Source organism: Ziziphus jujuba, chromosome 6 (genome assembly GCF_031755915.1).
Source record: "Ziziphus jujuba cultivar Dongzao chromosome 6, ASM3175591v1".
Taxonomy (NCBI): Eukaryota; Viridiplantae; Streptophyta; class Magnoliopsida; order Rosales; family Rhamnaceae; genus Ziziphus; species Ziziphus jujuba.
In genome coordinates, this window is record NC_083384.1 from 14,391,016 (window position 1) to 14,415,307 (window position 24,292).

General features: G+C 31.0%; 3 protein-coding genes across 4 annotated transcripts; 1 reads left to right on the top strand and 2 right to left on the bottom strand.

Moving 5' to 3' along the window:
- Positions 1-2,780: 2,780 nt before the first annotated feature.
- On the bottom strand, positions 2,781-5,506 carry LOC107403596 (protein LOL1). Of its 2 annotated transcripts, none has more exons than XM_016010508.4 (6): positions 5,259-5,506; positions 4,957-5,107; positions 4,386-4,499; positions 4,116-4,229; positions 3,809-3,918; positions 2,781-3,189 (listed from the first exon to the last, which is right to left on the bottom strand). In XM_016010508.4, exons 2-6 carry the CDS (start codon positions 5,015-5,017, stop codon positions 3,151-3,153), a joined length of 438 nt encoding a protein of 145 aa, XP_015865994.2. In that variant the 5' UTR covers positions 5,018-5,107; positions 5,259-5,506; the 3' UTR covers positions 2,781-3,150. The 2 variants fall into 2 exon arrangements, with proteins under 2 accessions (XP_015865994.2, XP_015865993.2); XM_016010507.4 differs by having other exon boundaries at positions 5,326-5,505.
- A 5,905-nt stretch (positions 5,507-11,411) lies between these two features.
- LOC107403600 (eyes absent homolog) lies at positions 11,412-15,911 on the bottom strand. The gene is made up of 6 exons (XM_016010515.4): positions 15,792-15,911; positions 15,130-15,426; positions 14,860-15,027; positions 13,304-13,397; positions 12,489-12,656; positions 11,412-11,846 (listed from the first exon to the last, which is right to left on the bottom strand). Exons 2-6 carry the CDS (start codon positions 15,373-15,375, stop codon positions 11,587-11,589), a joined length of 936 nt encoding a protein of 311 aa, XP_015866001.3. The 5' UTR covers positions 15,376-15,426; positions 15,792-15,911; the 3' UTR covers positions 11,412-11,586.
- A 3,137-nt stretch (positions 15,912-19,048) lies between these two features.
- LOC107403599 (plant intracellular Ras-group-related LRR protein 5) lies at positions 19,049-21,784 on the top strand. The gene is made up of 3 exons (XM_016010514.4): positions 19,049-19,698; positions 20,279-21,198; positions 21,293-21,784. Exons 1-3 carry the CDS (start codon positions 19,158-19,160, stop codon positions 21,431-21,433), a joined length of 1,602 nt encoding a protein of 533 aa, XP_015866000.3. The 5' UTR covers positions 19,049-19,157; the 3' UTR covers positions 21,434-21,784.
- Positions 21,785-24,292: the final 2,508 nt, after the last annotated feature.

Here is a 24,292-nt window from a genome sequence, read left to right on the forward strand (position 1 = left end):
AGAGTCAATGTCTTTAAATTAAGACCCTTCAGGGTTTTGGCAGGAGTAGGAAAGCAATCTCTACTAGTACATAGTTGATAGGTGCAACTCATGTATGAATTTCCTGTCCCCATCACCATTAGCTATATAAACTTCAAATACCAACATTAAATTTAAATTCTTAAAGTAACTTACATATTGTTGATAAGTATAAACATAAAAGAATTATCATATTAAAACCATCTTAATGGAAATATACATAGGAATTCTCATATTAAAATAATTATGATAAAAAATCATCAGAATTTGTTTTATCACTTTTTGAATTATTTAACGTTATTTAGAAATATCTTTAAAAATTTTATAAATCTGTATAGAATTTTTTTTTTTTTTAAAAAAAAAAACCTTATATAGGATTCATTAAGTTTTAACCCTTTTAAAATTTTAATATTTTATTCAACTCCTATGAGCTACCAATATATATATATATATATAAACTTCAGGGATTGAAGGAATCAAAGAACTAATAATAAAACCTTTACATTATTACGAAGACAGTTGAGATAGCAATGATATATGATGTGTAACTTTCAAATTCTAGGTTACATAATTTATGTAACTAAATAATCTTATTCTTACTTATAACTTGAGTCACAGCCACTTTAATGTGCTCTCTATCAACCTGGTCTTTACAAATGCCGTTATGATGGGTGGGGCTTAAGAGGGCTCACCACTGACATGGACACATGGTGATCAGGTCACCTTAAGTTGTAGCCAGCAAAAATAATTGGTCCACAGATCCAAATGATGTGTACCTTAATTAGTACAGTAGATTTTCTTGTCTTTCACACTCAGGAAATGGTATCTGCAACATCAATCAATCAGGATATGCCTCTTAGGATATTATTATGTTTCACAAATATTATACACTCTGAGAATGACTTCATGCAATTATGGATGTTGTTTTAAGGAATTTAAGGCTTGAGCTCAAAATGTTTCAGAATCATATATGTATATCTGATTGACTTTACTTTTTTTTTTTTTTTGGTGGTAATTGTATATGAATAACTTGAAAATGGATAAAAATATGAATAGAATTGACTGAAAATTGAATTCCCTAGAAGACTTAGAAAAGCTACTGCATTAAGTTAATTGGAAATTCCCATATAGTTGAACTTGAAGTGGAACACATGAGCTAGTTTCTCATGCATCTATTTTACTTTTTAACACCAAGATTGGTGATGGAGATCACTCTCTTTATTTGTACTTTTCTTATTATTTATTTTTTCTGCAGGCCAAAGCCATAGAGTTGTTACTCCTGAAGCCTGCATGAGCCTCAGTTATGGTAGGAGTACTGTCAGATTTTTTATACAGATCTTGTCTTTTATATAGACTACTTTAGAGGGTTTTTTTATATAGGGAAAATTAAGAAGCATTAAAGTGTCAATTTAGTGAAAATAGAATATGTTTTCTTAGGAATTTAATATTATGTAACCAGATGGGTCGGAAACAATTTCAGTGGGTTTCAATAGCTAATAAAGATGGACTTCACTATTTCAGATATGAGGTTCATTTGTAAGACAAATTGTAAATGAGATTTGTGGAAAGAAATTATGAAGTCAATGCCTATAGGATTATTTGTGACTTAGTTTGGTGGGAAGGAAAAGTGGAAGTTAAAAAATGGAGAGAATGGAGGAAAGCCCGTCGAATTAATATATAATGATGATAAGAAATGATAAAATTATAAATCAGTCATAAGAAATTTTCTTTCCTTTCCATCTTCCAATCAAACAAAGGAAATATATATATTTATAAATACATATCATATTTTCTTTCATTTTTATTGTATCAAACAAAATGGGGATTAAAATATTCATTTTTTCCCCTCCTTTCACTTTTCCATCCCTCATATCCTTAATCCTTTCTTACATTTCCTCCTATCAAACAAAGGCATACATATTTGATGTATAATTCGAATTTCATGGCATGAAATTACTTGTAGGACACCTTTTTGTTGAGCAGAACCTTTTAATGGTTGTAGGTCAAATCTGCTCAAACATCAGGACATAGATAAATGTTAACAGCTTTTTGTTTAGACCAAAAAGAGGCAAGATATTTTTTTTTTGTTTTCATTGAAAGAAAAAATTCTGAATTGACATAAAAGAAAGGCATTTAGCTCAATTTATAAGCAGGGTATTGCTTGGCCAATGTAATGGTTGTGTCACATATCAAAGCATCTCATACTAATTTTTATCCTAGCACAGTAAGGTTCAAATCCACCATATATATATATATATATAGATAGAGAGAGAGAGGGGGGGGGGGGGGGGGGGGGGGGGGGGGGTGGTGTGTGTGTGGAATTAAAAAAATAAGTATATCCAACTTTGACTTAACTATAACTTTGTTTGTCTATATCCAAAGATTCTTTCTGGGTGTTTTCAGTCTTAGAAGTCCTAGTTAGCTTACTGGAATATGGTAGTCAAAATCAAACATTGTTAACCTTATAAATTACTTTCTTTTGAAGAATCCCACACCTCAAGTTTCACTTAATAAAATATCTCCTGGTCCCCCAACATAAAATTATCTTGAATCAATTCATTGGGGTATCATAAAATTGACTGCTAAGCAAATTGCTTGTGTTTTGGACCATTTTAATAATTGAAAAGCGGGGGGGCGGGGTGGAAGGATGTGTGGGGTTGAGGGGTGGTGAGGAATGTAAAAGGTATCTAAAAACTTACAACTTTTCCATGTACTTGAAGCTGTTCATACACACAATTTTTTATAAGTAAATGAACGGAATGTAAAAGGTATCAAAAAACTTACAACTTTTCCATCTACTTGAAGCTGTTCATACACACAATTTTATAAGTAAATGAACATGAAGTTTATCTTATCCGAAAGATTTCCAAAATGCACTCACATTCCAAAAGTCTTCTCTGATACAAATACTTTTCATACACCCAAGCAAGGAAACCAAAAAATACAAAAAGTGAAAAACAAAAGCTATTTATTCATAAAAGGGTCACGCAAGGGAAAAATAACTCTATACATGTGACTCAAGGGCAAATTTTTCTCTGCTTATCATGCATTCATAGTGGAAATTTTAAGATTGCAAAACCAAAGCTACAGCGTCCGTAATAACCAACTTTTTAAGTGTATGGTAATTTTGTTTTAGCTGTTAAACTTCTGTTCAGCCGCGCTTGTTGTGACCTGCATAAGCCAATAAAAACCATATTAACCATCTAAGTAGCTTCATGTTACAGATAAATTGAAAAATGAAGTTGAAAAAAAGCAAATGGAAATGTATAACAGTTCAAGGGGTATACAATAAAATTGATTACTCTAAATAAAGTTCCTATTATAGAATAACAAATCATCAAGATCACTGAGTTTAGGTTCTTAGATTCAAGACCAAAAAGGTGTTATTTTAAGTTTTGGTGTGTAGCAGAATTGTATTGTCCTTCAGTTAGGGTATGAAAACATTCTATGAAGTGTGTTGTGTGGAAGGTTTCATTGACATGCCAACCAGTTTAGGACAAGTTAATGCTATCGATGAAAAACTTACAATGCAGCACAGGCTCACAGTCTATTTTGATTTTTTTTTTTTTTTTTTTTTTTTTTTTTTTTTTTTTTTTTGAAGCCATGCATTGTTATAAAACTTTTGATTATCATCATTAACAGCAATGAGAAAGTAGTATGGCCCTATTGTAAATTTTTTTCCATGCCATGTTAAAATTCGATTTTGATGCATGTTTAAACTACAAAGACAGACAAAGGGACTAGTTTCAGGTAACATGTTCAGAATCAAAAAGAAAAATCCAATACTCACCCCTACTGATGTCACAAAATTGCAAACTGCACATTTCACAGATCTTGCTCCATATTGATACATCAATAGCATCCTGCAGTTCCCACAATTGACATGTGCTACCTGATTCGCTGTAACAATATAGATATAATGCATTTCATGTTTATTTCCAACTACGTTTGCCATTGAGAAAATATATTTCAAAGTTTTCTTTCCAGGCAAGAAATTATTTAGTTAAAGGACGGGTAATAGAAGAACACATTAAAAATATAGATATATATAGATATATATATATATAAAAAGGTGAAATTGTGCTACTAATCTGTACCTTCCAGTGCAAGATTGACAGTGTGACAACAAGAACATTGAACGCTTGTTGCTCCCCGAATATACATGAGTAAGGTATGGCAGCCTCCACAAACCAGTTGAGCCATTTCTGTGCCTGTTTAGAGTTACACAGAAAATGTTAGAGGTGGTATGGTCTAAAAACATACAAAATTTTCGACTCTACTAATCAAATTGAGCTTCAACCAACATAATCTGTTAAAAGAATAATGGAAGGTAAGGAAATCAAAATCAAATGAGAAAGAAGAAATACCAGGAGGTGGCACAGCAGTTACTGCATTGCAAACAGCACAGCAAACCGAGGTTGCTCCCACCGGGTAGACTAAGAGGTTTCGACATCCAGAGCATACAAGCTGGCTTTGTGCACCTGATGATGACCAAATATTAGCATAGTAAACTAGATTAGTGACTAATGTATCATTTTACATATGCATTCAAATGTATGTATGAACATGTTTCATTGCAAAACCAGAATATCCTTTTTTCATTGGATTCAATCTTCCATCGGCATAGTTCCATTTCCCCCAATCAATTTTTTTACAATCAGAAATTAGTAATCACTTTTTTTTGGCTTTCAATTTGCCTAGTTTTCCCCAAACCACTAGATGGTTTTGTTTAAAAAGTAATTAAACTGTATAATAAGATTATCTGATTGCTGAGAAGACAGAGGAGATGGAAGAAAAAAAAAATAAAAAAATAAATCTTATTGCACAATCTTATTATCATTAAGGACATGCAATCTATTTGTCAAAACACCAGAGAGACAATTCACATTGTTCCAAAGCCAATTCTTTATTATAAGCTTACAGATTCGTAAAAAATACCATTTGCAGGTGGTGTATATGGTGCTGGAGGAGATGGATAGGGAGCAAGTGGAACTGGCATTCTAAATCTTACAAAGAGGCACTCTTTCTCTTCCAAAGCTTTTAGAAGCTTGCTGCCTCAGACACAGAGAAAATCACATTCTTACCATATCTGAAACACAGAAAAAAGTGAAAAAGGGTCTCAATGGCACAAACAAGGATTATTCATTTTGCCAAAAGAATTCCAAGAAAATTTCATTAAAAAAAAAAAAAAAAAAAACAGAGCGTGGAGAATCATAAAAGTGTCAGAAAAATAACATTACCCCAGAAAAGAGAAACCAAATACCCAAATTGACAAGCTTTAAAGCAAAGCCAATATTAGAATTATACCTCTGGTTAGTTTTTTAGGTGATTCCCAGAAATATAGAAGAAACCTGAAAGACACTTTTACAAGAGAGCTATGGAGTTAGAGTTGAAAAATGGGAAGTGGGGCAAACACACAACTTTGCAAGTTGTAACAACTAGTGTGGGGATGGATAGAGAGAGAGGATATAATTGAAACATTGATGGCCAAAGTAGAGTGACAAATAGAAAATAAAAAATAAATAAATAAAAAAGAGGGTGGTGTTAAAAATAGATTTGTTACCTTTTTCCCCACCCCGAGTTCATCTTTAAAGGTGCAATGGAACTTTTAAAGTTCTGTTTAGAACAGCTTAATTGGCAACCATCGATAATAATTTTAAATTTTGATTTAAAGTTTGAAAAAAAAAAAAAAACTCATGCATTTATCAGGAACAGTTTAATTAACAAACATCACCAATGCTAATCTTTAAATTTTGATTTGGCAATAAAATCGATCTTCGTAATTTATTAAAAAAATTAGAATTTTCACAACAAATTTTATTATTTTTATTTTATTTTTTTAACTTTTAGATAGGAAAGTATTAAATACTCCTGAAATACGTGTTACCACTATAATACAAAGATGGGTCCACACATAGGGTCCACCTTGTATTAGAGGAAGTATTGTGGGTTCTTTTTTCTTTAGATAGATGTTGGTGATTTAACTTCCATTTTTTCTGTTGGTGGCATATCAAGATCAACTTTGTCAGGAACTCAGGGACCCACAATTCCTCTCTTAACTCATCTTCTACTCTCTTTTTCTCTTTGGTTGGCTTCCCATTGGTGGTCATACATTGCATGCACGTGACTGATGCAAACCAGCCACACGCTTCTCTCTCATGGGGGCTATTCAAGGGCTTTGAGACAGCCACGCCACACAACAGAAAGAAATCAGAACCATCTGTCAGAGAAAAAGAAAAAAAGAAAAAATACATTTTCTCTGGAAAATCTGAATTGCAAAAAGAAAAAGATGTTACCCCTCTTTTCAAAAGCTTTTAGCTGGGATGGAGGTGGTCCTTCTTCTCTGTTTTTTTACATCATGAGTTTTATTTTTATTTTTTTGGCCGTCACAATATTTTCAATCTTTACATGCATTAACGTCATGCAATGTGTGTTTTCCAGATGGGTTTTCTTGTAAATGTGTTTGGCATGCATGAAAATATTGGTGCTTTTCTTGTCTTCCACTGCCATTTTTGGTTCAGGTAGTGTATCTTACTTTCTATTTGAATTCTCTTGTCAGGAAAACACTAGGAAATGGAGTCGAGTTGTTGTATGTCTTAAATGATGTTTAGCATAAGATTATACCAAACCAAATGAATTATTTACTTCAAAGAAATTACCTTGAATGGGATAAGCTAAAAAGTCTAAGGGTCTGTTTAGTATGGTTTACTTTGGAACAATAAGTATTTATTGGTTGTTATAAACTTTATTAACTAAGAAAATGCTTTTCAAAATGAAGAAGTTAAAATTTTTTACTTCTCAAGAATACTCACTTTGAGTTTAAATGGAAAATTCAAAAAGGCATTAAATAAAGTTCAAAAAAACACTTTTTAACTAATAATAAAATATTGAACAGCTTTTTAATAAAAATTCTTCTTATATAAGTTCTGTTCAAAAAAAAAAATTTATAACCAAAAACTTTTTTACATAACCTATAACAAACGAATACAGGGGAAAAAATTAATACAAAGTAATCTGATTATGAATTGTAAAAAAGGGATATATGTTCTTTTCAATCAAACAGAGACTTAATATATACATTTTGATTTTATAATCTAATCAAAACCCACATTGTTTAACACTAAAGATTGCATTTGGTCAAGTAAAAGATCAAGGTTGTTAAGATAAAAATGGGATTTACTTTTTATATCCATACGCTATTATATATATAATCTATATGAATAAATCTTATGCACATATTAATATATTACCTATCTTGTCAAATCACATGTCAATCAACCTAATCTATATGCTTTTATTACACAAATTTATGCAATCAATATCTATCACATGTTCATATGGATTAAGTCGGTCTCTGTAGATAAATGCCTTTTTAGATCTATTAATATATATCTTTGTCTTTCTGAATTATCCAATACTCTTTTAGATTTCTTTCCTTGAATTTAATACTCATAAAAAGTAAAATTACAAACACAATTAAGTTTTATAAAATTTCGGATATCAACTATGAAATGGTACTATCACATGGAAGAAAAGACACATGAAAGAAAAGAAAATTAAGTAGCCAGACACATGGAAGAAAAGAAAATTGGAATACAAACAAATAAACTAGTGACATTACACTTTGTAATTAAGGTCAAATAAGTAAGCTTAATGACTCAATTATTGTTACAAAATAAATTGTTAGATTTTTTTTTTGTTTTTTATTTTTTTTATTTTGGGATAAGGGGCTTTTCAGGCTGGAGTAATTAGTTGATAAACCACAAAGGTATCCTATTGAGGACGTCAAAGTTTTATCCATCTAACTTTTGGATTTTTTTTTTTTTCCCGCTTTATCATCTAACTTTTAGTTTGCTATTCATTTCCTTTTCTATTTTCTTTTTTTTTTCTTTTTCTTTTTTAATTTAGTTCCCCGGTTTTTGACTTTGATTCACATTTAATTTATTTACGAGTCAATTTGTTGTAATGCAGGAATTGGTGGTCAATGAACGTGTCATTTTCTCTTGCAACTTGGATTCCACATAAAAGAAAATTTGCGAGCAACAAGTTTCTTGATTTGGTAATACATGCCTCTATCCTACGTTTGTTTGACAAATTTCACAATAGCATTTTAAATCTGATGGCAATCAAATGTTGTTTGCTGTTGGAAATATCTAGTTTTCATATAATCTCATGAAAATTTTCGCTTCTGTATTTTTTTTTTCCTTTTTTTCGGATACATGGAAATGCATTTTTGAGGCTCAAAATTTTTAAATGCTAAAAATCTTTTCCCAGCCTTAAAAAGCCAATTTCTTACATCATTTTCCTTTAGAGCAGTGACGACAAAAGAACAAGAAACCCAAGCATAATCGAATCCAGGACACAAAAGGTTAAACATCAATAGTCATTATTATCTAAATTATTCCCGAAGGCATCTTTTGTTCCATGATTTTGAATGTCTAAAGTTTCACATATGAGATCCAATCTAAAATTGAATGTTTTATTAAAAAAAAAAACCCAAAAAGAAAAATTTAATTATGAGGCTAAGAAGAGATCAGTCAAGAAAAAGAAAGGAAGTCATATTAAATAAAGAGAAAAGAAATGGTGACAAATGATTGAAGGAAGGACAAAAGGGAGCAGTGAAATGAGTCCATGGGTATGGGCATGGAACCCTAGGAAGCTGTAGGGAACACTACAAAAGACCATTACCGGGTCCATAGATAAGCAAGAAAAAAGAAGAAAGGGACCACTGTCTTTTGCACTTCTGTGCCTTTTCTCTGCACTCTAACTTCATCCCAACTGGATATTCTTCTTATTATTCTAGAAAATACCTCCAATAATTCAGTTTCACTCTATTATGTGCACCAGCTCAGAAAATTCAATTTCCATACAGAACAGACCTCAATAGGTTTCTTGAAATAAATAAATAATATATATATATATAGGATGTAGATGGTCTATTCGCAGATCCACACTAAAATCGATGTTTTTAAAAAAATAAAAAAAAAATTGGTTTTGGTATATCTATATAACAACAAAGGCAATGCTTTTTCTTAAATGCAGACAAGCCGCACCATAGTAACGCTATATATATATATATATTCATTTAGAGCTGAAATGTATAAATTGAATAAACTTTATTCGTATTTTTTAAAAACAGAAAATGTTTTATGTTTCTTTTTTTCTTTTTTTTTTCTTTTTTTTAACTCCTTTCCCTATTACTAATACCAAACATATGATTAGTGTTAACAACGAATGTTTATATATACACACACACACATATATATAGGACGAGTCTACGGTGCGGACCGTCCGCATGCGGATCTGCACCAAAATTGACACTTTTAAAAAAAAAATCGGCTTTGCTATGTCTATGTAACGACAAAGCCGATGCTTTTTTCAAAAAAACATTGGTTTTAATATAGATCAGCATACAGACTGTCCGCACCGTAGTCTTACCCCATATATATATATATATATATATATATATATATATATATATATATGTATATGTAACCAGATTCATATCATATCATATCATGTCAACCTAATAATAAACCTAATAATAGTAAGTCAACCTAATAATAAACCTAATAATTTTACTATTAGAGGCTCCATGTATAGACACGGGTATAAAATTGCAGAAAAACCTTTGCTCAAAACTCTAGGCAGGTAGACAAACAAGCTAAAACGTGGACATGTTTTTCCCATATGGCAGTTTTACTCTTCAAATAGTTCTTTCAACCCATTTCTCAATCAGGCAATGATAGGCCAACATCATTCTGAACCTATCAATTTTCACTTTTAAGAATTTCAATGCCTCTAATTTTGGGCAGTTGGTTCACAAATTTTCTGAAAAAGAACAGCATTCTTTCTTTCATTGAGTTCGGATGTGGGAAATAATATTTTCGAGAATATGAAGCAGGACAGCAATTATCATATACTTGACTCAAGACATGAGAAACATGCTTGAGATGCATTTTGCTTTGCATAATCCAAAGTTCAGGCACCACCATAATTTCTCTTGGGGCCTCCATCACCGACAATGCGTAGCTTGGCTTTCATGTTAGGGACCAAAAATGTTGTTTTGCTCCCATACAAAACCCATACAGCTACCAAAAAATTGAGGAGAGGGCCGGTTGTTTTTTTTGGGGGGGGGGGGTGTGGAGTTGAGCGGGGAGGGGTGGAGGAAAGCACAGTCACAGATTTAGCAAATCTTAGCATCCAGGCCAAATAAAATTTTTTATTCATACTACTTGGCTGGTCCTTGGTGGGGCAATAGATCCAAAGTCTATGATATTGATAGGCTTTCAGGTCCATTCTCAACAAGTTATCAACAAAAATAAAATAAAAGAAAAAGGAAAAGAAAAGGAGAATTATAAGTGTTCTAGTGTAAACCATTTACTAAGTAGAACAAATATTTCTAGTCATTTATCATAATCAATCCACTTGGATGGCTTTAAGAAAATAAAAGGAAAGGTAGGATTTTGGACCTTATGCCCAACCTCATACTCATCTGATAACAGTCCAAGGTCTTTAACTCAAATATGTGGCACAAAGGCCACCATTGACACACAGGCAGCATGCCCAAGACCCTGCTAGAAGATAAGGCATGCATTTTTGCAGCCGAAAATTTGGACTCCAAAACCCAATCTCATCAGAGGTTATCAACGCCAAACCAAATAAACTGCTTTTCTTTTTAGCTGTTTTGACAATTTTTCTACTACAAGTATTTTCCAACTGAAAACAACCCCTTATAATCTTACAACAGAGGCAACAGAGATTGAAATTTTACGCAAGTTAAGCAGCTTAATTTGGACCAGACAAAAAATCAGGACAAAATTTTCTTCCCCTTGTCCAAACAAATAGTCCCATCAAATCTGATACTGACAACTAAATCTGTGGGCTGCCCATAGATCAAAATGCAACCTAAACTTTAAGCTACTCAAAACACCAATGAAATTCTGATGTGCTTGTATAAAAACAAGGGGAAGATTAAAAAAAAAATAAATAAATAAAGTATAAAAAATAAAAATAAAAATAAAATAAATAAAAATGTAGGAAAAAGGGCAGGGGAGAAATTCTATGGATGATAAAGACAAATTTTGACATCAAAAATGATGAGAGCACCTTCAACAGAAATTTCTGATTCGTATAGTCAAGATAGGGACATTCTATAACAGGCAATGACTTCAAACCAAAACAAAAAACAAAATGACTTGAATGTTGTAATATCAAGTAATGCATACATAAACAGTACCAGTTTCTAAATAAATTTATGCCATGCCTAACATTCTTTAATAAGGGCCCGTTGGACTAATTTTAATATGAAGAATCCAACGTCATAACCTTCCACTCATCATTCATGAATTTTCATTTGTTGCCCAAAAACAAAAGGGGCAAAAACCAAAAAAGAAAAAGAAAAGTGGAACTTTCTTTTGATAATAAATCAATTTGTGGCATATGAGATGTTTATTGTCATCTATCAGGATTAATTGTACAAATTTGACTTACATGTAAGTTCCACAAAAGGAAAGATTTTATGTACAGATAGAAATACCCGGAAAGACTTACCTATCGTAAATCATTTTACTCTTTATCACTCTCTGGATCAGGATTCCCATAAACAATGGAAAGATAGCATCCTACTGTCGCCAAAGTGAGGCCTGGAAACCTGTGAGAGCAGCCTGGTCGTGGATCAATTTTAATGAATGGCCAACGCATGAGTTCAGCAGCTTCACATTCCTCCCAGCCATCTCCAATTACACAAAAACGGACATTTGGGCTGTCAAAACGTTCTTTGATCCATTGAAAACATTGGGGTTTCCCCACTTCCCATGAACTATAGACTGAAGAAATTAGAGACAAGTCAGAAATATTTTTCCAACTTCAGAATACATTCTCAGAGCCCATACTACAGGTATTATATTATAATGCATAAATAAGGCATATTATGAGATTGCTACACTCCATAAACAATCCACAACTCTAAGGTCCATCAAGTCCGAATCTTGCACCAATCTAAACAGGGTTCCAAATGTTCTTGTTCTTTCTTTATATGTATAAGCTAGTGTTTAAGCTAGCATGCATATGCCAATGACTAGATAGGAATTTCAACAAGTATTAAGTGAACCCTCTCTCTCTCTCTCTCAGAGACACATACACTGTAAACATATTCCTCTCATATCCAATCATGAGTGAGGATATGTGTGCTAGGGTTACTAGTATCATTTGTTTAAAAAAGTCCATAACAAAACGAAGTTTAAACACAAGAGACAGTAAACTTATACCGATAAAAGTCAAAAAGAATTCCAGTTTGCTTTTTGCAAAATGTCTATATTGTACCCTTAATATGCAATGAGCAAACACATACTTTCTTGGGGCCGATTAAAACATGTAAAACAAAATGTCATTTACCTAGAAGACAAGCTTCATTATTTATTGAAAGAAAAACATAAATAAACTAATAAATTAAAAGTCTGATTACTGACCATTTCCATGTGTTATCAAATTGTCAAATCGAAAAAGCATGCATTTTACAAGGCTGGGGATCAATGAGCCAGATGTCACTAATAGATTAATATGTTGACACTTTGAACCAGCAGAGGCAACAGAACTATCTTCGAGCCCAGAGGAACACTCCTCCAAGAAGGCATGAGCTACATAAAAACAAAGATCATAAAATAAAATATTTCATATTGCTTGCTAAATGAGAGAGTACAAAAAATGCAGGCATGCAGTGTCTCTGCGAAGCACATGATGGAAAGGTATGTGTATATGCTATCATCTAGCAATGCGAGGGATTAAAAATAGAAATCAGATCAATAGATAAATTATGGACGGAAGCAACATACAGCACATATCAACTCCATCCACACTGTTGACTCCTTTCTTGTCTGCCTAAGGTTTTCATAGCAATTGGTTCACCAACAATCATAAATGAAGGACAAAATACACTAGCGCTATGTTATAGAACAAAAGCTAAAAAGGCAGTCACTGGATGGTATGATGAGTTTAGAGGCGCAAGGGGGGGGTTGAGAGATAATGAATAAAGAAGCCAAAATTTTGGGATATGTAACTAAGGAGGGAATCACTGGAACCACTAAATGAAAGGTGCTACCTCCATTGAGAGATAATGAATAAAGAAGCCAAAATTTTGGGATATGTAACTAAGGAGGGAATCACTGGAACCACTAAATGAAAGGTGCTACCTCCAGTTATTTAGTTTATACTTCTTAAGAATCTTGATCGACCAAAAATGACAGAGAAAATAACAACACAATAGCATCAATATAGGATTCAATACCTGAGGACAGCCATCTGTCTGTATATTTATCAGTCATATTATACAACTCATCCCACTGTTTTATCATCTCTTGATCAAAAAATCTATGCAAACCCTGAAATAAAGGTCAAAGTTTGAGATTTTCTGCCAGACAGACATAATACCATATCAACCATACTAACTTTCTTAAGCAGAAATTTCAATGCATCCACAGTTCATTACACGCATAAATGAAAGACAAGAAAAGAAAAGAATCAATAAAATGAAACCCTCCCATACAACCTCGCTTTCTATTAGACAATAATCAATCTCGTTAATGTGCAATTTTCTTCTATTTTTCACTCTCACTAATGAACAATATATCCCTTTACTCATGTACAACATATCAAGTATCCACAAATCAAAAGATGAGTAGTGAACCATCCCTGTAAAACATATAATACCACAATGAAAAAAAAATATATATATATATATATATATATATGAATAAACACTACCAACAAGAATTATGCCAGTTTTTGTGTTTTCAAGGACAGCATCACTTCTACTAACCTCTGAAAGAACACAACATAAGGACTAAAGCTCAGAAAAAGGTTGAGATAATCTGATCAGATAAAGTGTTCCCCATACATGTTAGAATTTTAAACTCAAAAGGCTCAAAGAATCAGATGGCTCTCATATAAAAACATATAGATTCAACGAGCACAGTAGCTAACTGATAGTTATATGGCCAAAACAGTTGCAAATTTCCGTAATTGAAACTTTTTATGGTTAGAGAGTTTCCAGGGTTTTAATAGAGAAAATAAAGTCTGAGAAGGATCTATATTACTTGTTAAGGTTGGTTTAGCATATTTCTTACTTGTCATTTAGATTGTATGCAGCCTATACCCCCTTTTAGAAAAGGGAAAAATTCATCGGCAGTTAATAATATATAGGTTTTAGATTCTCTCTAATATTTGGTCTGTTATTTCTTTCCCTTGTGGATTTAAAGGTCCCTTGCAGATCCAAGGATTCCCCTTCACATCTATAAGAATGGCACTCGTTCAATACTTGATCCCTCTGCTTTGAATCACCATCCACAGGAACAAATAAATAGCCCCTATAACCATGTACACATGATAAATAAAGTTCCTAGTGCCCATTGCAAAAAGCACTAAACATCTTCATTTTCAATGAACTCTTTAGCTGTGCAGTGCAGGAAAATGAAATTTGCAGTTGTACAGAGTACAGCATCTAGAATCTAGAAATACTCATCCTGCATCATCTTTGTGGAACTGGATTTTCCTATCATTTATACAATAATGAAAGACAGGTAATGGCAAGTTGATTGTCCCTAAAAATGTTGTATGCAGAGAATAGTATCTCTCTATTTTCCATTACGATTAAATAGATTTAATGCAGTCTTGAATCCAAAAGAATTTTTATTGAAATATACACAGAAAATATAATAACAGGTTTTAGCAGAGTTTAAGACAAACCTAATTATGAGTTCCAAACTCTAAATAACAGAAACAAAATACTTAAATGTAGACGGAGAAGAATTTGTTGTAATTCGTAATACCAATTTGCTCAAATACCTGTTTGTAGTTGTGGGCAATAACTCTATGCCTATAAGCAAGTTTTGTTTTGCTAGCATCATCATATGGAGGACCAAACCCATCATGGTTGAAATCATATTCAGAAAGATCACGTCCATCATCATACTGGCTTAAGGCACCAAGAAATGGTTTATTGTAGTTTTCAATCTGCATCACCAATACTAAAAATGAAACTTTAAAACTACCATGCAACTCAAGAAAGAATAAGCATTTGACTGTCTGTTTATGCAAGCGAAACTCTAAACTTACCTGTTCATAAAAGAAATGATTGTCGCACAAATCAAGAATATACTTCTCCCACACCTTTCCGATCTCTATTCCCTCTTGTACATCCTTTGAACCATTGAAAGCCTCCGCATACGTCCCATTCAACAAAGACTTGAGAAGTATAAGAGTCTCATCCATATCCCATACATATACATTTACTTTGTGATCCATGTTATTCTTAGTAAAGCCCTTTGTCTTCAGGTCAGCAACACTTGTACTTTCACCCATTATATTTACTATTATGCAATCAATTACAGAGCCTAGAAGCGGGTTCCCAATCTGGAGCATAAAGAGAACCATTTTGGAGAAATTCATCAAAAGATTATGCATTTATGTAAACCTGTTAGAATCTTTTTCTACCTTTTTTTATTTTTTATTTTTTATTTTCCTCTCCTAACCAAACTTGTTGGAAACTTGATATACTCAACAAATTTGAATGATAAATGTGTTTTAAGATTGATTTTAGGCACAAACAGCAAAACTGATTCAGAAATGAAAAAAACAAAAACAAAACCAAAAAAATAAATAAATAAAAAAACCTAAATTGTAAAAGCTGATTCTAAGTAAAACCCAATTAACAAAATGGCATCAAAATCAAGGATACAATACAAGATCAATGAGCAGAAGCAGGAAAGATTGTTTACCTTGGGTCAGCACTCAACAGGAGATTTGCCAGCACGAGACAACCCTTGTGGAACGAAGATCAGTGATGGTACTGCTTAAACGATTGAAGCGCTTGCTTTGTTTGGGCTGATAAAACACAAGCCCAACCCAAATGCTATAACAAGTTGAGCCCAGAATCCGAAAACCAAATCTAAGACCCCAACACAGTTGGCAACTTTTTATTTATTTTTTTATTTTTTCATATTTTTGGGATGAAAACCACGGTTGGTGCCTTGGTGCTTATTATTATTACATTTTAGTATTTTACCCTCAAAATTATAATATATTTTACCTTTTACCTTCCAAATTATATATATAAAAAACTCCATTGCATCCAAGGGATGGAGCCAATTGAAGGAAGTCATAGTCCAATCACCTTATGGATTTGAGATTATGGGTTCGATTTTTAATAAATTTCATTTTTGTTTTATGGTATGTTTTATCTTTTTAAACCATAAATGAGATAAGAACCTACAAAAAGCTTCATAATGTCACCGTTCTAATCCTGACAAGGTTATAAGGCAGGTCAAACAATGGTATATTGAACCAAATAACTACTAGGTCCATTGGAACGTCCATTTTTTATTCACCAAAAATATAAATGAATAAAAAACTCTCATGTTACTTTTTTTTTTTTTTTTAATCAATCTAGTCCAATTGTAAATGTTTAAAAAATAATTCGATAAAATTAGCTATACATAATCTATATAATTTTATTTGGTTTTTGTTTCTATCTCATTTTTATAAATTGTGTATATGGCTAATTTTTTTTCAAAATTTATTGAAAAGAAATTACATGATTGAGCTAAACTAAAAAGAAAACAATAGTTGAAGGAGTGCAATATGAAAATTTTTATTAATTTGAAAGATAAAGTATAAAATGTGTCACAAGAAGTTCATGTATCTAGTAATTTTCGTAAGATCCCAAAGCGTGTCAAACTTCCCTTTTTCAAAAATTCAATTTTTAAGCCGTCATAGTGTGAAAATTATGAAATTAGTTAAAATATTCTTCTATTTCTCACTAAATTTTTCTTAATTCTACATAATTTCATCACTTTTCTCTATATTTTATGCACTATATTTATTTTTAATATTATTTTCATATATTTATAATTTATGCATTAATTTTCTATTTGTATTTGTAAGTTTTACATCTATTACAAGAAGTCTGAATTTTAAACCAACTCCATCTATGAAACCAAATTATGATTCTTTCAATTCCAAACCTTACTAACAAACAATGTTAAAACATAAATGGTAAATAGCAATTTGTTATTATTTAATTTTGAAATTTAATAATTGAGATCCCCAGTTTTAAAATCCACCACATTGATCTTTCTATTTTTGATTTTATGTACATTAATAAAAAAAATTAAAATGTTCAATGGAATGGGTTTTAAAACTTATGACTAAAATTATAAAACTTAAACTAAAAAAATATTAAAATGAAATTAATTTAAACATAAAAAAAAATAATATCATTTAAATAATTGTTCAAGATAAAGAGTCTAAGATCATGTTAGGTATAGCCTTTATATTTTTTTTTTCTTTCTTTGGTAAAGAAGCTTAAGTGGAAAGACAAAAAATTAGAACTGTTATTCCTAATCTAGACAAGATTTAAATATATCTTTATTATATTTGTAAAACAATAAATAAATAAATTTAAATGATTTATCATAAATTAAAAATACATAAATAAATATAAAAGTTGAATTTTTTATTAATTTTGATCAAATTTGAATTTTTTTGAAAAAAAGGTATTTATGAAGGCTAAATTGTGAATCTAATTCAATATTCATACCAAAATATAAATAAGAATGAGTATTCAATTTCTTTGTTTTTATTTTCTTAAATATTTATTTTGACTTTAATAGAAATAATCCTCTAAACCAAATATGCTCTAAGTGTTTGACTGCAGTTAATAAGTAGTTGTTGGCCAAAAATACAACCTTATAAACTATTCTAAAGAAGTCAAAATTTTAAAAGCCCATAGCCTTTTTTTTTTTTTTTTTGGTTAAAAAGGTCTAATTAAAAATCAGAAATATTTTTTGTAAATATACATAATGTTTGCCTACACTTGACAAGTATTTTGATAAAAAAAAAATATTTTTCTTTTTAAAAGAAACCTAAATTTTAAACTTCTCTTAAAAAGGCTTTACTCTTATGTAGAAAATTTTAATGAAACTTTATTACTTATTATAATTATGAGAAAAGAAAAACTTAATTATTTATCATTTTCTCTTTACTGTTTTAATAAAATATCCAATGTATCCTAATTAAACCTATATGAAATTCAATTGCAAAAATTATTTTGGCTTCTCATCTTATTTTCTTTTGTTTCCAAAAAGTTATAATTTTATTTTTTTTATTTTGTATAAATTTGAAAAACTAAATATATAAGCTAATATTCTTTTTAAAAAATAATATAATATAATATGAGGGACCCTATGAAATTTGTTTCCTAAATGCTGCAGGCACAAATTGACTCAAATAATTTATATTAAAAAAAATCGCTTGTCATTGGTTGCGTTGCAGGCTTCCAGCAAGGCTTCACTGTATTTTACTTGTATTCTTTCTCAAGTTTAGAGAGAAAATGTTTTTTTTTTTTTCTAATAATATTTTTATTATTATTATTTTGACAATATTGAATTTCATATATACTTTTTACATTAGTATTGAGTACGATCTCAGCTTTGAGACTCTTTTTCATTATCGACGACATTATACAGGTTAAATACCAATTGCCATTGATTCCAATTTTGTAGGCTAACAGTACAGGGATGAGTTGACAAAAATTATTATTATTATTGTTATTATTATTCATTTATATATATATTTTATAAGAGTGATTTTAATTTCTTTTTCCCATTTACTTGCAAGTTGTAAGTGACAACAACGATATTATAACATCTATGGTTGAATTTCAAATCCATATAAATCTAAATTTATATATTATGATTTTGTTTTATAAAATATTTATCATTTAGGCATTGTACAACCTTAAATTAATTATCTTTTTTTTATTTTAAGATAAGGTCAAAACTTTTCAAAATGGAAAAAATTTCCAATATTGGATCAAACGAAAATAAAATTAAAAAACATACGAAATGCTCTAAAATGAATTAAAAAAATAAACTAATGAAAAAAAAGAAAAAGAAAAAAGAAAAGGACAAAAATATTGGCTTAGTTTTTATATAATAATAGTCTAATCTACTAGGAAGCGAAAAACCAGAGAGCCCATAGACATTTTCAAAACAACACCTTATAAAATATCCTCTCGTTTTGTTGTTCAAACTCCAAGGTTCACAAAAAAAAAAAAAAAAAAAAGGGGGAACACCACCATAGCCATGGCTGTGAAACGAGAAGAGGACCCACCACCACAACCTCTTGCAGTTGCAGAAGCAGTAGGAGAGATCATGATGACCTATAAATCACTCCCACCAAGACCCATCATTGAAGAGGTTGAAGCAGCCATGTCTGTGCTCAAAACAGTCAACACTGAGGAAGAGATGAAACTCGAAGAGATATCAAAGCAAAAGGTTCCTCAAGATGTTCCCGAGGAGCTGTTCTCTGTGCTTCAACAGGTTAGGAAAGCTTCTGTTCAGTTCCATAGCTATGAACAAAAGAAGGAGGCCGTTTACCTTGTTGAACTGGATAAGAAGTTTCAGACCTTCGATGATCTTATCCAGAGAGCTTCTGCTTTGGTTTCTGGGGATGATACCCAGAATCAGAAACTTGTTAATTATGGTGACCCAGTTGAGAAAATTGGGAGAGAGATTGTAATCATCGATGAAAGATTGGGGAAGAACAGAGAAGAGGAAAAACCAGAGACCCATGGTTTAAAGGGTTTGGGAATGAGTGCTTCCATGAAATCTTCTTTCTATTCAGGTTTGCAAGTGATTAGATTGTTTATTACTTTATAGAATTCAGTTGCTTTTGCAAATTTTCAAACCAAAAGATGATTTTTTTTTTCTTTTTTGGGGTAAGTGTTTGAGATAAATATGTATATGTTTGATGTATTTATGTATGCATAGAGAATCTATCTTAAGTCTTATCGAACTGTGAATTATTATATGAAAATTTTTTATGCTTTGATTTTTGTTTTACATCAGAGTCAAAGCTGTAGGTTTTAAGATGTTTTATGCTTTGCTTTGTTTTATCAGAAGTGCTGATTTTCCTCTCTTCTTCATGGAGTAGAAGAATATTTTCCCCTTCTATGATTTCTATAATTTGATCCTAATATCTTGCCCTTTTCTGATTGAAATTGGAAAGGTAAAAAAATCCCAAGTCTTTGTTTGTTACCTTAATCAAGTTGACTTTACATGTTTAATCAGTCTTTGTTGTATGTAAGCAAATAGTTGTTTTCCTTCCAAACTATATATATATATATATATATATAATTAGTTATTAAGCTTGACGAGTTTCCACTGTGTTTTGATGTTATTTTTGACCCTTTTGGATCTCTTAGTGGTTGAAGAAGACTCTGAGAAGTTAAGTCTAATGAAAGTGGCTGCTCTGATTGAAAACACTGCCAAAAGTGGAGCAGTAGTTCTTGATCTTAAAGGGAAATTGAAGGATCAAACGGAATGGCTTCCTCAATCACTAGGGAAATTATCAGATGTCGTTGAATTGGACTTGTCTGAAAACCGAATCATGGCCCTTCCACCTACAATGAGTGGTCTCAAAGCCTTAATGAAGCTTCACATCCATTCAAATCAAGTTATTAATCTGCCTGAATCATTTGGTGAGTTGAGCAATCTCACTGATCTTGACCTCCATGCCAACAGGTTAAGGTCACTCCCACCTTCGTTTGGGAACTTGACGAAACTCATCAATCTCAATCTGAGCTCGAATGAGTTCACCCATTTGCCTGACATAATTGGAAACTTGACAAATTTGAAGAGATTGAATGTGGACACAAATGAACTTGAAGACTTACCTTACACTATTGGAAGTTGCACATCACTATTAGAGCTAAATTTGGATTTTAATCAACTAAAAGCTCTTCCAGAGGCAATTGGAAAGCTTGAATACTTGGAGATTCTCACTCTTCACTATAACAGGATCAAAGGGTTGCCGACGACTATAGGAAATCTTACCCGCTTGAAAGAGCTCGATGTTACCTTCAATGAACTCGAATACATACCAGAGAACCTTTGCTTTGCAACAAGCCTCAAGAAATTGAATGTGGGGAAGAATTTTGCAGATCTAAGAGCCTTGCCACGGTCCATTGGCAATCTCGAGATGCTTGAAGAGGTGGATATAAGTGACAATCAGATTAGAACTTTACCAGAATCTTTCAAGCTCTTGTCAAAATTGAGAATTTTCCGTGCAGACGAGACACCTTTGGAAGTTCCACCAAGGCAAGTCATTAAACTTGGTGCTCAGGTAAAGCTAGATTTAGACCACTTTGGCATTTGCTTGATTTTTTGGCTATTTTTTCCCCTAAAATTACACTGATTCAACTTTTTGGCTTCACCAGGCAGTGGTTCAGTACATGGCCAATCCTGATTCCTTTGCTAATGCGGACACCAAATCTGAGCCTTCAAAAAAGAAGGGTCTCTTCTTATGGTTTTGCCAATTATTTTGCTCCACTGGAAGGAAGTCAACCAGGAACACATAGTTATGAGAAAGGATTGCATAATTCATTTCTTTCTTTTTTTATGATCTATTGTTTGAAAACACCCATTTTACTATACCACAAAATTACCAACTTTTTTCTGTCTTAGTCTGTTTAAATGTATTGCAGATGATTTAGCTTCGGTGCTGAAGTGAAAAAGGAAAAATAGATAAAAATAAGTACTCATTTGGGAGACTTTATCCTTCTCAATATATGTTCATAGATGGTTTTTGGAAAGAAGCGCACTTACATGAATTTGTATTCTCATGTTGGGCATTGTTGATGCGAAAATTTATATACTAAAAAAATGTATGCTTTTATATTTGGGCTATGCAATCAGTTTATTATTGATAATGTTATTTTAATAAGGTTATTAACGAGGTGATTATAGTTGACTTTATTAGTTAGTTTTTCTTTTTCTTTTCTTTAATTTTTTTTAATTTTATTTTAAGAGAGTAGACATCTGTGTTTTTCATTTTTTATTTTCTGAATCTGTGGGCTGAATTCTATACTGGGCACCTTGTCCATTGTACTTCGTACATTTGGTTTAGATTCTGAGTTGAAGTTTCATCCTAGAATCTCATGGGAAAGCGTGTTTATGTGGCACTTTGTCATTTGTTATATGATTTATATATTTACTATTAATATTTTTATTATTAGTTTTTTTTTTCTCAATTTTGTTTTTAATTGCTCTAAACAGTACTCCTTTAGTCCGTTAAAAATTTTTTTGACATAACCTGCACGTGCTAAGCTTGGTTGGGAGGCCATTTAGATGGACAATTTTTTTTTTTCATTTTTTTAATACACCTGCCTTTGTTATAAGAAATAAATTTTTTTTTAAAGCTACATAAATTCTTTACAAATAACATAACAGTAATCTTATAAATACTATCTGCTCTGCTAATATATTTATAAACCAATAAAAAATAATAAATTAATTTTTTTATAAATATATTGCTAGGCTAGATAATAACTGTAGTATTATTATTCATAACACCAGGATTGAGATTAATCTCTTATGTCACTTCCTTCTTCAATTGCCAATATGCTACTATGCTTGTATCAAAGATGAACCCCATAAATCTTCCCACTAAGCTCAAGCAGTTTTGCTCATGATTTTCTGGCTTTTTTTTATTTTTTATTTTTTGTCTTTTTGTTTTTGGCTGAAGGAATTATTTTATAAACCAAAACCCAAAGGCAGGAACCTACCAAGAGGAGTTGGCATCCTAGCCACTCTCTTGCAAAACAAAATTAGAAAAAATGCTAGGAAAATTATTCATCGACAGACTACTATGGTAGAATTCTTTAAGCACTAATTACATATAAAATGAGCTAAGAAATTAATGTCCACAAAAGACCATGAAAAAGAAACTTTCTGAATCAACTTCTTAATATTTAAAATATCAATGAAAACGCCTTTGAAACCAGTCATTAGTATGGAGATTAGCACGGGCAGATTTCCTGGCTTCTTATTCTAATCCATTGGTGTCCTTACTATTTGAATAACTTTGGTAACCAAGAGGTCGGTTGTGGCCACATTTATTTCCATCCAAAGTCAAAAGCAAATTCCTCCAAGAATTTGTAAACTAGAATTGGATATATGATTTATATAAAAATTTTTACCAAAAATAAAATATGATTCATATAAAATATCAATAAACTAGTAAATTGTTGTTTAATATCGCACAGTTTTTGAGACCCCCATTACTTTATGGTCCAATTGAAATCCTTAATCCAGTTTAAAAAAAAAGAAAAAAAAAAAACTTTAGAATTATCAAACCTACTTGTACAGAACTGCTAGTGTTGCCAGATTAGATAAATTCTGGGCCAATTGTATTTCACCAGGGTTTCTCTACTCAGCTAGTTTTCATCATTTTTTCATCACATCAACCTATTTGATCCTCAATCATAGAAATTTTGGCTCCACCATAAACCTCTTATGGCTGTTAGTTTTTGGATGGAAAAATCATCTAAGGACTCATGGAGTACTATTTAAAGCAATTAAAAAAAAAAAAATCAAGTAAGGAAAATTTGGAAATCAAAGTGAGAATTACCTCTAAAGGGCAATAGGGCAATAGTGATAAGAAAAAACATACCCTTTATTATTACTATCGAATATACAATTATAAATCAATGATGTTAGAGTTGTTAAATTTATTTAGTAATTTTGGACATCAAGTGATATTATTTTTTCCTTAAAAAATGATATTATATTGTTTGAGAAAAAAGCCATTGAGCTTTATATTTTTATGATTTAAAATTAAATTAATAAATAATTTTGTATGTTTTAACATTTATATATATGTATCCAAATGGCAAAATCATTATTTTTTTAGACCTGATCCTTAATTAAAAAAATTACATAAATAATACAAAAGTATTTCATAATCTAATTGAGAAAATTTGTGCAAAAATATTATATAATCCAAACTTTTCGAGAAAACAATGAGAGATCAATAAAATTGCGAGACAAAAACAAATAACATAATATTATCAAAATCAAAAAACCTTCCTGTATGCTTTTTTGTAAGTGATAATTATTTTATGTTTAATTTTTTAATAAAATTATTAAACATTTGATATTTAATTACTTTCAAACAATAATATAATAATTTATTTTCACGATAATATAATTATTTTAATTGTTTTTTTATTTGTATATTTCAGGTAGTTCTCGTCCTCCTCCTCCTCCTTAGTAGTAGTTTTTTTTTTTTTTCTTGGTAATCTCATTTAATTTTTAACAACCAAAATTCTTTTTAAAATAATCCATTTTACTATTTAAAAATTTTTCTATAATTTTTTTTAAATATTTCCTTAAAAATATTAAATATTTAATAAATTCTTGCATATTTAAAACGCACA